We start from the raw sequence: 15,598 nt of genomic DNA, 5'->3' as shown, positions 1-15,598 counted from the left end.
CCACTTTGGAAGGACTGTGATGAAATGATGCTGATGGGAGGGTAGGAAAAGGTCAGTCTATTCAGAAGGTAACGAAAATGGCAGCAATCATCCCATGAACTTTCAAGGAAGGTTAGGCAAATTGCGGTACTCTTTTTTTCTGGCCTTGCTCCTCCCTACCCCCAAAACCCTTGCAGGCGAAGTCCCCAGCCTGGCCCCATCCCTGTACTCCGGCCAGCCCTGGTGCCGGAGCCTGCCTCAGCTCTGCTCCCTAGCTGGGTGGTCTTGGGCAAGTTTGTTACCCTCTCTGAGGCTGAGTTCTCATCTGCAAATGAGACTGGTCCTGATCTCACAGAGTTGCTATGAGGATGAAATCAGATAAAACTGAGTTCAATTAACTTTTACCCTCTTCCTTTCTGTTTCTTCCCTGAAACTGCTGCTAGGCTCCCCTTTCCAATAAAGCACCTGGGAGACCAAAGCCATCAATAACAGGGACCACTTGTGGGCTGAGACTCTTCTCTGCCATAAAAAGAGCCGGCAGAAAACTTTTCAGATGTAGTCACTTTCCATGGAAACAGATGAGCAGATTCAGACACTGGCTATTCATCTCTCTTCTTCTGTGGCCTCTAGACAACTCCTTCAGACATTTGGTTTGTTTTTCTTTAGTTACGAGCTGGCTTTTCACTCCATAAATTTTTTTAAAGTAAAGATAAATCTTGAATAAAAAGGATGATGTGACTGAGGCATAATGAAATGCAGAGGGAAGGGTGTGTGCATGCGTGTGTTTGCATGGCTGTGCATGCACAGGTGTCTGTGTTGCGAGGTGCTGATATGCTGGGGAAATACAGTCCTGGTCTCCCTGGTGATGAGCCCTAGGGTAGGGAGTGAAGGGGACACCCAGCCACACTCTGTGCCCTTGGATGACCTGATGCATGGGCAGGAGGTCACCCTCCCCTCTGAACTCCAGAGGTGTCCTCAACTCTAGCTGCATATTAGAATTGCCTGGGGAGCTTTCAAAAAGAGATCAGTGACTGGCTCTCCCAGGGCCAATTACATCAGAAGTCTTGGGGTGCAGCCTGAATGTCCATAGATATTTTTTTAGTCTCCCCAGGAGATTTTATTATGCTGCCAGGGCTGAGACCCAATGCTTATCTGAAAGCAAATAACAAGGTTCAACCTCTCCAAAATGAACAACTGTGTCCATCAATACGAGTTCCCACCTCAAGGCCCCCGGGAACAATTGAATTACCATATTTCTATACCCTGGAATTCCTGGCCAATGAAATAAAGAGCTATCAGTCAGGTTTATTTATTGGGCTGCAAATGATCTAAGTTTTGGCTGAACTGCCTCCCACTAAAATTCAAACATTGGAGTCTAATCTCTAGCACTTCAGACTATGATAGTATTTGGAGACAGGGCCTTTAAATAGGTGACTACATTAAAATGAGATCATTTGAAGGAGTCTAGTCCAATATGACTGATGTCCTTGTAAGAAGAGGAGGTTAGGACACAGACACACATGGAGGGAAGACCATGTGAAGATACAGCAGGGAGATGCCATTTACAAGCCAAGGAGACAGGCCTCAGAAGAAATCAACTCTGCCAAGACCTTGATCTTGAACTTCTAGCCTCCAGAACTGTGATAAAATAAATGTTCCTTGTGTAAGCCACCCAGTCTGTAGTACACTGTTATGGCAGCCCTAGCAAACTAATACAATCTGGTACCAAGTACCACTTAATGCTCACTTGGGCTACCAATGGCAGGGACTGGAACACTGGCCCAGGCCAGGTGGGGTGGTGCACACCTGTAATCCTAGCTACTCAGGAGGCTGAGGGAGGAGGATCGATTAAGGCCATGAGTTTGAGGCTGCAGTGCACTATAACTGCACCTGTGAATAGCCACTGCACTCGGGCCTGGGCAGCAGAGCATGACTCCATTAAAAAACAACAACAACGCTTCTATTATAGAGTGACCTTTGTTTGAGGTCTGGGGACATTTGGGTACAAGGAAGGCCTTAAAGACTGCCCCACTCTCCTTGTTTCCCATCCCCTGTCCCTTCTACTTCTCACATTCACCACTGTGTGCCCTAGGACAAAATCAAATGTGGAAACATATGGTCATGTCTACTTTGTCCAAGGGTGGGAGTTCTTGAGGAATTCAAGTGGGAACTAGAACAACTTTCTACCCTTTCCTTCCCTTCCTTCCTCCCCACCTCTACCTAGAAGCCCATCAATCACTTTGAACTTCTTGGAGAAAAAAAGGAAACAAAAGAAAAAGAAAAGGAGAGGCTGGGTGCGGTGGCTCATGCCTATAATCCCAGCACATTGGGAGGCCAAGGTGGGTGGATCACTTGAAGTCAGGAGTTCAAGACCAGCCTGGCCAAAATGGTGAAAACTTGTCTCTACTAAAAATACAAAAATTAGCTGGGTGTGGTGGTGGGTGCCCATAATCCCAGCTACTCAGGAGGCTGAGGCAGGAGAATTGCTTGAACCTGGGAGGCAGAGGTTGCAGTGAGCCGAGATTGTACCACTGCACTCCAGCCTGGGCAACAGAGTGAAACTGCGTCTCAAAAAGAAAAAAAAAAAAAAGAAAGAGAAAGAAAAGGAGAGAAAGGAAAGAAGCAGGGAGGAAAGAGAAGACCCAGCTTACCTTCAGCAGAGAAACAACACAAATTAGAAGCACACACACACACAACAGTAAGTACTGAGGGACCATCACAAACTAAATACAAGAGACACACTGAAACACCACTCTTTAAGGCAAAAATGTAGAGGATCCCTTGCTTTTTATGGCTGCTACTCAAGAGGGCACCCCTCCCTCCTCTCAGCACTCATCCTCAAGCTCCAGCTCCCTGTCTTGTTCTCTGAACAAAGAACTATGGGCATAGCATTATACTTCTGGGGTTTGTTTTGTTTTTTAAGTCAATGATGAATTTAGACGTCTCAAGCCAAATCCTCAATTTGAGAATGCAGTCAAATGAACAGAACTCTATCCCAAAGAGGAAAGTGGATGAAAGCCAAGCACATTTGGGTATGAGATTAAGGATCAGAGGCACTAATTTTGCATGAACTTCTCTTGCCTTCGCTGGGATTCATTTTTAATGCAGTGATGATAGCCTTCCAGTGGCTGCTGGCGACATCTCAAAATCTTTGGAGATGAGAGAGAAGGGGGTGTTTGGGGAGCCTGTTTACTAGCAAGCTTGGAGGTGATTAGAACAAGTCACGAGCATGGATGGGGAGGAGGAGGGGGCCATGATGCTGCCTCTGGCTTATTAAGAGTGAGATCGATGCTGGAATCCCTGAGGGCAAAAAAAATCAATGACCCAGGAAAACGACACCAGCTGACAGCCCCAGGAAAAGGCTCAAGGAAGAGCTGCAAAGAAGAGAAAGGCTTAAGGAACTTTCCAAAACTCTGCACTGCTAATCTCCTGGGGGGAGAAAGGGGCCTATATTGTATAGACAATGGCTGGGACCCCTGACATTCTGGCACTTTCTTTCACATGGATACACCATCCTCCCTCCTCCTTCACAGGGCAGAGGGATCCCAAGTTTCCTCTATCCTCTGCTAGTTTTTGATGTTCCCTTTATTTAGAAAAACAGGCAAGTATCTGCATTGTCAAACACTGCTCTCTCTAGCCCTGGTTATTGTGATCAGGCTCTGCAGGGGAGGATCCACTGTCTCTTTCCAGGCCTCAGTTTTGGTTTCTATGCACTCCTTCAAGTTCATAAAAAGGAACAGGACCGACTGTCCCAGGAACACAGGCGGCAAGCTTTGAGGCCACATGGGGTTCGGGTCAGCTGAAACACTGAACCGAACAATAAGATGGTCATCTTTGGAGCTTAGGAATTTGCAGAGGGAGGGCGGCTAAAATCCAAGTCAAATGAGCCAACTTTGGAAGATGATCTTTCTTTCTCCCTGAGATTTTTCTAATATTTCCCTGACCTCACATGATATAGAATTAAGTTTTAAACTTAAGTGCATCAGTGGTTTGGGAGAACATTATAATTCTTTTCTTCTCCCCAAAAGGCTTCTGACATGTTCTGCCTAATCTTCAGATCTCTGGAGAGCATCACTGATGAGAGGAAAAATGGGGGCTCGTTGTGGGTGGCAATATCACCACCTACTGCTGGCTCAGGGAGTTTGAAACCCTGGAATTTAGGTTCGTATGGAAAGCAGAAGAAAATGCCTTTTATCATTTATACTATTTAGAATAACATGTATCAAATCATTCATTTTACTAAGGAGTTGATAGCTCAACTCCACTGTATGTAACAGTTGCTAGATACAGACAATTCCAAACTTGGGTGGTAATCTATAGACTGTTACAAGTATTGCAACTGCTTCCCTAAAGCAACAGAACTCTAAGTGTCTATAATCTGTGAAAACAATCTAATGGTTACACTGCAATTTGCCTAAAGCAATATTTGTTCAGTTGCAATGATGTCACAAACACAAAAAGGCTTGTCAGTTTTCAATTATTTCCTTAGAATTCAGAGCTAGATGGTGGCTGAACTCAGAACTGCTTTCCATAGCTCAAATCAGCTAATACAGAGCTTTTCTAGCAGCCAAGAAAGTTCTAGTAGTACAAAAAAAAAAAGTTAATAGCACTTGAAAAGTCTGATGCATTTCCCCAGAACTCTTACCACAGAGTTCTGATCCTGGGATGCTTGATTTTAAGGGCCATGGGTGGCTTGCCAAATAGGCTTATCTTGGCTTCCTTTGCTAGGTAGGAATACTGCCTTGATATTACATATTCAAAGCAAAGAACCTCTGACCTAAGGGCTCTCCACTAACAATGACATTCTCTGTAAGTAAACTAGAACCCCAACTCAACTTCTGGTTTGCCCTTGTTCTTTGCTATGTACTAGCCTACTGCACAAACAGGACTGAGGAGGACTCCCTTTACCACCATTATGTTGCAAAAGACTCTGCACTGCAGGACCCGATAGGGACTGACTGTGCAAAGCCTGAACTTGGCAAAAGATCCCTGGAGAAGGAGGAGTATGGGGCTCAGAACTGCTCCCTAAGCTGGGCTGGGGAAGGCTGAAGGCCTCCAGCCTTGCCAGAGGGAGATCCAGGTCTGCTTCAGCGGCAAGGACATGTGTTACCTTAAGCAACTGCAGCGCTAACTTAAGCATGTGCTCCTATGGCTATCGTCAACCTAGAAATCCCTTTCACTTTGGGGCGTCACACCTGTAAGCTCAGAACTATCTGGGATCCGCTGCGAGAGCCTGGATCACGATTCCCAAAAAGAAAAGCCTCCTAGTTTATTCGAGAGTAGGAAGTCATTATTTTCTGTGAAGGAAACTGGAATTGGAGAGGGAGGACCCTGGTACACTTTGGCAGAGAGGCTCCTCTCTCTTATCTAAGTATCTCCTCATCCCTCACTGCCTTTCCACCAGACCTCCAGTCCCCGCGGGCTTCCCTTTCTACCTGCCATGTGGACTCGAGGTCCAGTGTCCCCTGGGCTAGTCTCCTTACATGGGCAAACGGGCTACGCGGGTGACAAACGCGGCGCAACGCCTCCGACCACAACACGTGTATTTTACAGGGCTGGGCGCGGCACAGGGCTCAGTTTAAGGAGCCTCCATAGAACGAGCGTGGCTCAGGACCAGGTCCCTAATGCTAGGAAACTGACGAGGTCAACAGCAGGGTGAGAAACTCTGAATACATTACACACCCTTCCTTCTTGGGAGTGGCAGTCCCCCGTCGCCACTTCACTTGCAGCCACCTATATGCCAAGGGCTCACACCAGACAAGACAAGTGTCTGTGAGCCTGCCTCAACTTTAATCCTACCCCGCCGTGTCCACTGGGGCGGCTGCCCCCAGTCGAGGGCTCACCTGGGCGCTCCGCGGTGCCGGGGGCACACAGCCAGGGAGGGCGCTCTTACCAGAGAAGTCGGTGAGCGCTGAGATCTCTTTGGAGCAGACCAGGACAGTGCAGTAGAAGAGGCGCAGGAGCTGCCCCGGCGGCTCTACCTGCCGGCGGAGGCCGGGATGCTGCACGGGCTGGGGCGTCGGCGGTTGGCGTGCGGGTCCCGGCAGAAGCATGGTGCGCTGCGCGGCGGGGCGGAGGCGCAGGCCCGGGACGCGCTGGGGGTCGCAGGGCTAAGGACGGCGTCACATGGCGGGGAGAATCGATGGCCAGCGGCTCCGCGGCCCCCCGCCGCCTCCCTGCCCAGGCTGCCAGAGCCTCCTCCCCTGCGCGGGCCAGCCCAGGCGCCCCAGCAAAGGGGAGGGGGCGGAGAACTGGGGCGGGGCGAGGATCCCCGAAAAGGATCCGCGTAGTTTCCCCGAGAGGAAATCTCCGTTGCCGCCGTGCCGGAGGAAGCGAGGGGGGCCGTAGGGAAAGCGCAGCCTTCGCGCGCCCCGCGGCTGCCCAGGCCGATCCCTGGCGCGCTGCCCACCGCGGAGGGCGCCCCCAGTAGCGCGCCCCGGGCCGCGCACCTTGAGCGCCTTCCACACCCGGGAAACAGCCGGGCACCCGTGGCCCTGCCCGCGCTGGCCGGGTGCCAGCCTCGCCCTGGCGGCAGAAGGAGCGCGGCCGGTGCCCGTGACGCACTTTGGAGCCAGCGCCGCGCGTGCAGCTGGGGCGCCCCCGGGGCGGGGCCGATCGGGGGCCGCAGGAAGGTGGGGTCCTGGAGGCGTGGGATCGCACCGCTGCCATCCCCGCCACCCGCCGCGCGCCACGTGCAGTCACCCGGCACATACAGTTATCGCCATTTCACAGAAGAGGAGACTGAGCCCCGGCGCCGTGCCCAAGCTCTCGCAGCCAGGACGGCGACGAGCTGGAGGTCTCAAAACCGGTCAGATGGCTCCGGAGCCGGGATCTTTAGCTCCATCCAGCTCGCCTTCCTTTGGGTGCTGGTTGTCCGCAGCGCTGGGGGATCTGACACTGCACCGGCGCAAACAGCCGCCGAGCGCTAATAATTGGGCTTTGTTTTAAAGTGGGCCACAGCATCTTTCTGAACCTCTAGACTGTGTGCGGGGTGACCCACGTTCGGACGCCCAGCCAGTGGCCTAGGAGTGGCCTGCGTAGCCCCAACTCAAGGGTATCGAGGACAAGTGCGCGAGGGGCTCCGTGGCTGCTTGCCGGGTGCGGGTACCTGGCGCCCAGCGACCCAAACCCTATGGACCGCGCGGGGCCGGCGGAAGGGAGGAGGGCGGGCGCTAGGCACACAGTGTTCCCGAACCCGGCGGGAGGGCCTGCCAAGTTCGCGGCGGGCGTGACGCGGAAACGTAGATAATGAGGCCCAGGGCGGGGCCGGACGCACTGCCCCGCGGGCTCCAGAGCTGCGAACGCCCCGGAGTGTGCAGGGAGGCCTGCAGAAAGAAAATGCGGCTGAGGGTCCCCGTGGGACCCACTCAGAGGTGGGCCGTAAAGATCCCGGAAGGGTGGATGGCATTAGATACCACCTAGTACTCCAGCAGGGGCTGGGTCACCGAATTGGGATCTCGGCCTCTTCTTCCAGTCTGGGGAAAGGTGTGTTAAATGCTAAACATCAGTGTTTATCGAGTGAGGCCCAGCCTGTCTGGCATAATGATTTTTAAAATCTACATTCAAATATTAAATAAAAACTCAACCTCCCCAATAACATTTGAACATAAATATTAGTGTGCGCTCTCTAGGTTAGGGAAACTAAAGCTGGGAGTGTGGGTAAGGATGCCCAGCACTTAGGAGCCACAGGGTAAGTAATGTTTGTCCAAAACTCGGGTCCCTCCTGTACTTTCCATTCTGTCTGTTCATTCATCCAGTTTAGATATGAATTGGTACCAACGTGTGCCAGGTTCTGCGCTAGTGACTGACAGTGTTGGCACAGGGAGGCAGCCATGCTCCCGAGTCCTGGGAGTGGGCAGCACTGCCCTGTGGGTCTGCACTGGCTTCCAAATGTCTAAGTGGGCACTGTTACTCACTGTGACAGCATCCCCAGGCTTTCTTACCTGGTAAAGCAGAGACTCAAACATACTCGCACACCAATATTCATTGCAGCATTATTTATGATGGCCAAAAGATGGAAGCAACTCCAGTGCATGAATGCATACAGTTACTATTACAGCAGGGAAGACAGACATTGGAAAATAATGCCCCGTGAACGGACAGTCACGAAAGACAGGAACCGTGGGAGCAGAAGCGAGGAATGAAGGAGCTGAGCCCGAGGGAGGAAGGGAGATATTCAGGAGCATTTTAAGGCAAGATGGATGAGAAAGATAGAGGATGAATTGGCCAAGCAAGAACTAGCAAAACCTGGGTGTTGCGAGAGGATGAACATTTTAGAAAAAGGGACCAGCATGTTGAAATCCGAAAGGAGCATGGCTGTCTTGAAGGATGGAGAAAAGTCTAGACAGCTGGAGCAGAGCAAAGGGAAGAGCCAGGGGACCTGGAGGTCGGCAGGCCAGAGCTCAGGGCCCTGGAGACTTTGGTGAGCATTTCCGTCTTTTATCTTAAGCCAGCAAAGAACTGTAAGTACAAAAGGGATGTGATTGGATGTGTGTTGGTAAAAAGTCCTTCTCAGCTGCTGAGTGCAAATGGACTGGAGGAGTCAAAAGCAGGCCCTGGAAGTATGTATGCCAAATAACTGAAAGCAGAGACAGACTCAAACAGATACTTATGCACCAATATTCCTTGCAGCATTATTTAGAAGAGCTGACAGATGGAAAACCTCAGTGGATGAATGGATAAACAAAATATGGCATGTGGCCGGCTGCAGTGGCTCACGCCTGTAATCCCAGAACTTTGGGAGGCCGATGTGGGTGGATCACCTGAGGTCAGGAGTTCAAGACCAGCCTGACCCACACGGTGAAACCCCATCTCTACTAAAAATACAAAATTAGCCAGGTATGGCGGCACACGCTTGTAGTCCCACCTACTCGGGAGGCTGAGGCAGGAGTATTGCTTGAACCCGGGAGGCAGAGGCTGCAGTGAGCCGAGGTTGCACCACTGCACTCCAGCCTGGGCAAGACAGAGTGAGACTCCATCTCAAAAAAGAAAAGTGGGTCTGGGGAGATGGCCGTGGTGAGGGAGAGAGTGCAGTCAGGGGTTAATGGCTGTGCTTGGGCTGATGTGCTCGCTGTACACCCAGAGAGAAGAGGAGAAGCGGCCACAATGGAAGGATGTTTAGAAGGCAGATGGACAGCACAATGCGACCGGGTGGTCGTGGGCTATGAGAGGAGTCTGAAGCATGTCTCCCTGGCTTCCCTCTGTTTTGTCCCTTAGCCCCTCACTGTTAAATCAGAAGATTTTGGTCCTAATCTGATCTCTTTAAGAATTTTGGAATCTTGCGAGAACACTGAATTGCTCAGTTATCTTTCTCTCTGGACCCCACACTTTTCTAAGAGCTTTGTAGGTCAAATACCTTAACTCTGAGGCACTATAACAACTCATAGGACGGAAAAGTGGGAAAAGGAATATATGTTTCAAAGAGGGATGAACAGTGTAAAATCAATCTGGGGTCTGGAGAGAAATAATCTTTTCCACCGAGGCAGTTTTCCTTAAATGCTTTCTACTATGATGGAATTTGAATAATAAAAACAGTCATAGCCACTTGGTATTTCAACACAGTTATGGGAGCTGGAATTGAAGTGAATGATGACTGGTGTGCCAAATAATAAAGTGTTTCCAAAGTATTAATACTCACAACCACCCTTTGAGATAGGTACTAACTAGGCTAACTATGTCATTTACTTGCCCAGTGCAAAACGAAAATGTGGGGCCCCTTGTTCAAGGATTATTAAGAATTCCAGGATGATAATAGCAGAGCATTAAACCAAGCATAGTTTAATGCTTTGAACACAGGGCCCTGAGTGATTGCTCAGGTCATATGAAGCTGGCCCAGGTACAACAGGAATCTTCATTTCTCAGATGGGGAGACTGAGGGCACAGAGTCATACTGACCGTCCGAACCAAGACTTAAAGCCCTCTTATACTGCAAAGGCACAGCAATTAGGTGGAGGTAAAATAAAGGGTTCTTTTCTAAGTGATGGCACCATTGGGCAATCTTGTTCCTTCTTGTACTAGTTTGAAAAGTGCCTTTGTAGTCACAGCATTCAGTCCATGTGTGCAAGAGGCAACCTTTACAGGACATTGTAAATTACACGTCTTACTTTCTGTCTCTTTGTTTTCTTTTAAAGCAATTCCTGCACCTTCTTTTCAGTTCCATGTTACATCTCTATTTTCCTTCTTCCTTGAGATCCTAGCTACTTGTCTCTCACCCTCTGCCATATCCAAGCCTGTTTATTTTTTCTTTAGGTGGAGTCTTGCTCTGTTGCCCAAGCTGGAGTGCAGTGGCACGATCTTGGCTCACTGCAATCTCTGCCTCCTGGGTTCAAGTGATTCTCCTGACTTAGCCTCCCAAGTAGCTGGGATGACAGGTGTGCACCACCACGCCTAGCGAATTTTTTTTTCTTCTTCTTCTTTTTCTTTTGTATTTTTAGTAGCGACAGGGTTTCACCTTGTTGGCTGGGCCGGTCTTGAACTCCTGACCTCAGGTGATCCACCCGCCTCGGCCTCCCATAGTGCTGTGATTACAGGCTTGAGCCACCAGGCCCAGCCACCAAGCCTATTATGGGAGATGTTTATGTGCTTCACACTCAGACTGCAACCCTGAGCCATGTCCTCTCACCTGGGCCATTGAGGTAAGGTTTTTGGCTTCCAACAAATGGGCTGTAGCCCTCCTGAGAAGACATAAGCTGCCATTTGGAAACCTCAAAGAAACCAACCTTTCAGCTCAGGAGAGAGAGGCTGAATGTCGTCTGGAGCTTAAAAGGCTTTTTTTTAGAAAGCAACAAATGGTGGTTTGTTTCTAGAGCTGGCACCACAGAGCCGCATCAATAGCAAGGAGCCTGCTTGGTGAGGACTGCAAAAGCCACAGTGCACTAGAAAAGTTGTGTGGGAAGGTGTGGCCCCAAAGCCTGCAGAAGGAGGTTTTTGTTTTGTTTTGTTTTTTGAGATGGAGTCTTGCTCTGTCACCCAGGCTGGAGTGCAGTGGTGCGATCTCGGCTCACTGCAACCTCCACCTTCTGGGTTCAAGTGATTCTCTTGCCTCAGCCTCCTGAGTGGCTGGGGTTACAGGCATGTGCCACCACGCCCAGCTAATTTTTATATTTTTAGTAGAGATACGGTTTCACCATGTTGGTCAGGCTGGTCTCTTAACTCCTGACCTCCTGATTTGCCCGCCTCGGCCTCCCAAAGTCTGGGATTACAGGCATGAGCTACTGTGCCCGGCCAGAAGGAGGTCTTTAAGAATATGTGCACAGCAGTCAACTGACGTCTGTACTGACAGCCCATCCAAGGTCAAAGGCATCTCATCCAATAGTGTCAACCTATATTCAAATAGCCACTCAGGAGACCTCAGGTCAAGTCCCAGCTCTGCCACTGAGACAGAGGAACCCACAGAGGCACTTGACTCGCCTGTCTCTCACTTTTTCACATTTGCAAAATGAAAAAAATGAATGCTAAAATCCATTTTGACTCTAAAAACCCATAACCTATTTAAAATAGATGTAGGATTTCAAAAAAATCAGGCTAAATCTATACTGATTCTTTTCATTCCTGTTTTCTTAATTATGTATTCTCACCTTTTGCATATGCTATCAGTTTATATGTGAATCATTGTCTTTGTAAAAGAAGAATGCAGCACGTGCAAACTCTTGGAAGTTTTTGAAGCATTGTGAAGGACTGAATTCAGATCCATGGGAAATTTTCAAGGCCGAGTACAGTGGCTCAGGCCTGTAATCCCAGCACTTTTAGGCCAAGGCGGGAGGATCACTTGAGGTCAGGAGTTCAAGACCAGACTGGCCGACATTGGGAAACCCCATCTGTACAAAAAAATACAAAAATTAAAATTAGCCAGGCATAGTTGCATGCACCTGTAGTCCCAGCTACTTGGGAGGCTGAGGAAGGAGAATCACTTGAACCTGGGAGGTGGAGATTGCAGTGAGCTGAGATCGTGGCATTGTACTCCAGCCTGGGTGACAGGGCAAGACTCAGTCTCCAAAAAAAAAAAAGGGAATTTTTCAGTGTGGGAATTCCCAAGTGTTCTAAGTGGCACACTCAGTTTCTGGGGGACACCATGGATTTCATCCTGGAGAAAGCAGGTGCCTTTTTCCCCATCGAGGGAGGCAGGAAGGTGCTGCTTTCAACAGAAGCCCTGAGGTGCCAGTGATCTGCTGCCTTCAGCAAATGCTACAGGGAGCCGGGCCAGCCTGGGCTGTAGCTGGGAACAAAGGGCAGAAACCCCTACTCCCTCTCTCCACCCTCCTTACTGCTCTTCCCTTCCATCCGGGCACCAGGCACTCTTCCAACCTAGTGCTCTGCCATCATTAAGGAAAGTGTGCTAAAGGAAGGAAACTCCCTAGAATGTTGGAAAGCAGCAGCTCTGGTTCTGCTAAACCAAGCTTGCCTGGTCACGCTTTAGGGCAGTCGTTATTGGTGTGGGCTCTGTGGTCAGAGCTCAAAGATGCAAATCCCATCTCTGCCATGACTGGTACTTGTGTTGTGGATTGTGGTGGAGTTTAGAGCCTGAAGAGCCAGTTGGGACCAGGTGTGGTGGCTCATGCCTGTAATCCCAGCACTTTGGGAGGTCGAGGCAGGTGGATCACCTGAGGTCAGGAGTTTGAGACCAGCCTGGCTAACATGGTGAAACTCTGTCTCTAATAAAAACACAAAAAGCAGCTGGGCATGGTGGTGCGTGCCTGTAGTCCCAGCTACTCGGGAGGCTGAGGCAGGAGAATTGCTTGAACCTATGAGGCGGAAGTTGCAGTGAGCCAAGACCATGCCATTGCACTCCAGTCTGGGTGACAGAGGGAGGCTTCATCTCAAAAAAAAAAAAAAAAAAAAAAAAGGAGCCAGTCCGAGTAGAAGCTTCACTTCACACATGGGCACATGGGTAGCCATGACAATAAATATAATCATTTTATGGACTTTGCATATTATTTTTTATTGGGTATAAGATAGTGTTTGGTTTTAATTTATTTTTTAAATTTCGTTTTTTTGTTTTTTTGTTTTTGAGACAGTCTCACTCACTCTGTCACCCAGGCTCGAGTACAGTGGCACAATCACAGCTCACTGCTGTCTCAGCCTTCTGGGCTCAAGCGATCCTCCTGCCTCAGCCTCCTGAGTGGCTGGGACCACAGGCGTACACCACCACACCTGGCTAATATTTTTAAAAAATGTTTAGTAGAGATGAGATCTCGCTATGTTGCCCAGGCTGATCTCAAACTCCTGAGCTCAAGTGATCCACCTGCCTTGGCCTCCCAAAGTGCTGGGATTACAGGTGTGAGCCACCGTGTTTGGTTTTAATTTGAACTCTTAGGTGGAAACAGTTTCCAACTTGTTCCTCTGAGTGACAGCAGCCCTGATCTTCTAGTGCAGGGGTCTCCAGCCGTGGGCTACCCTACTGGTGAGAGAAGTGAGAGAAGCTTCATCTGTATTTACAGCCACTCCCCATGGCTCACATTACTGCCTGGCCTCTGCCTCCTTGACAGGAGTGAAGGAGTGACATGGGAATGTGAACCCTATTGTGAACCGCACATGTGAGGGATCTAGGTTGCATGCGCCTTACAAGAATCTAATGCCTGAGGACCTGTCACTGTCTCCCATCACCCCCAGATGGGACCATCTAGTTGCAGGAAAACAGGCTCAGGGCTCCCACTAATTCTACATTATAGTTAGTTGTGTAATTATTTCATTATATGTTACAATGTAATAATAACAGAAATAAAGTGCACAATAAATGTAATGCACTCGAATCATCCCCAAACCATCTCCCCAACCCCCATCTTTGGAAAAATTGTCTTACACAAAACTGGTCCCCATGTTCGGCACGGTGGCTCATGCCTGTAATTCCAGCACTTTGGGAGGCCGAGGCAGATGGATCACCTGAGACTAGGAGTTCAAGACCAGCCTAGGCAACATTGTGAAAACTGAAAATACAAAATTAGCTGGGTGTGGTGGCAGGCACCTGTAGTCCTAGCTACTTGGGCTGAGGAAGGAGAATCGCTTGGACCCAGGAAGCAGAGGTTGCAGTGAGCCAAGATCACGCCACTGCACTCCAGCCTGGATGACAGAACAAAACTCCATCTCCAAAAAAAAAAAAAAAAAAAAAAAGAGAATGAAAGAAACTGGTCACTGGTGCCAAAAAGGGTGGGGACCGCTGCTCTAGTGGGATACTGGAATGGCTTTTCCACCAGAATTTTTTTTCTTCTTCCTGTGAACTGGCTGGGACACTCTCCTCAACCCTGGTTTTTGAATACCCTCTTCCCTCCCCACCTCTGGCCCACTCTGTTGGCCTCCTTAGGCCAGGCTCACTCCCTCATCCGTTTCCTCTGCTCAGCAGCATCCCTGTCCCTGAGCCCTCTGTGACACACCTGAGTTTTGGAGGCCTGGCTTTCTTCTGAAATGCCAGCCAAATCTGATTTGAGCTTTTCAAGTCCTCAAGGACCTGATATCACACACACACACACACACACACACACACACACACATCCAAAAAGAAAAAATCATTTTTCTTTTAAAAATATTTTATAGTGGTAAAATATAGATATTTTTATATATGCATATATAAATATACATATGTATATATGTATATATAAATACACAAATTTATATATAAATATTTTTATTGTGGTAAAATATACATAACATAAAATTTATCATTTTAACCTTTTTTTTTTTTTTTGAGACAGAGTTTCACTTTGTAGCCCAGGCTGGAGTGCAGTGGCATGATCTGGGCTCACTGCACCCTCCACCTCCTGGGTTCAAGTGATTCTCCTGCCTCATCCTCCTGGGTAGCTGGGACTACAGCTGCTGCCACCATGCCTAGCTAATTTTTGTATTCTTAGTAGAGACAGGGTTTTACCATGTTGGCCAGGCTCGTCTCGAACTACTGACCTCAAGAGATCTGCCCGCCTCAGCCTCCCAAAGTGCTGGGATTACAGGTGTGAGCCACTGTGCCTGGCCCATTTTAACCATTTCTAAGTGTACAGTTCAGTGATATTAAGTACATTCACATTCTTGTGCAGCCATCACCACCCCGTATCCACAGAACTCTTTTTATTTTGCTAAACTGAAACTCTGTACCCATTAAACACCAACTCCCCATCCCCACCTCGCCCCAGCCCTGGCAGCCACCATTCTACTTCTGTCTTTATGGATTTGACTTCTCTGGGTACCTCCTATCAGCGGAATCATACAGGATTAATTGGCTTATTTCACTTAGCATAATGACCTCAGGGTGCATCCCGGTTGTTGTAGCATGTGTCAGAATATCCTTCCTTCCTGAGGTTGAATGATATCCTGTTGTATGTAGGTACCACATTAGCTTTTCCAGTGACTTTGTCTCTCCTAGAAGGAAGAAAAGAGAGGGGTAGTCACGGATATGCCCAGTCTGTTTCCCCTTGATTGGCAGCAGTTTTAAAAAAACAAGCAAAACAAAAACCTCAGCAGAAGTCTCAGAAGGGTGAGGGAGAGGTGGGGGAGGCTGAGGACTGTTGCACAGGCAGCTGGCTGGGGAAGGAGAAGGCTGGAGCTTCAGGCAGTTGTGGGTCCTGCACACCCAACCCCCGAATGCCACTAGGAGCTGTCAATGGCGCCCTCTGTAGGTGGGAATCTTAATTTATGT

At 49.1% G+C, this 15,598-nt stretch overlaps 1 protein-coding gene across 8 annotated transcripts in view; it reads right to left on the bottom strand.

Moving 5' to 3' along the window:
• Window positions 1-6,828, bottom strand: part of EVA1C (eva-1 homolog C) — a 106,143-nt gene extending 99,315 nt beyond the window's left edge. For 6 of the 8 annotated variants that reach the window (XM_008977722.4, XM_008977721.5, XM_008977720.4 and 3 more), the window contains exon 1: window positions 5,873-6,272. In XM_008977722.4, the coding sequence (XP_008975970.2) occupies window positions 5,873-6,032 (160 nt within the window). In that variant the 5' untranslated portion in view covers window positions 6,033-6,272. Of the gene's footprint in view, window positions 1-5,822; window positions 6,273-6,692 lie in introns of those variants that run through there. The other 2 variants (XM_034948136.3, XM_034948135.3) reach the window with 2 other exon arrangements.
• Window positions 6,829-15,598: the final 8,770 nt, after the last annotated feature.

The sequence above is a fragment of the Pan paniscus genome, chromosome 22 (genome assembly GCF_029289425.2).
Source record: "Pan paniscus chromosome 22, NHGRI_mPanPan1-v2.0_pri, whole genome shotgun sequence".
Classification (NCBI taxonomy): domain Eukaryota; kingdom Metazoa; phylum Chordata; class Mammalia; order Primates; family Hominidae; genus Pan; species Pan paniscus.
The sequence above is the reverse complement of the archived record's forward strand: the minus strand, read 5'-3'. Positions and strand labels throughout refer to the sequence as shown.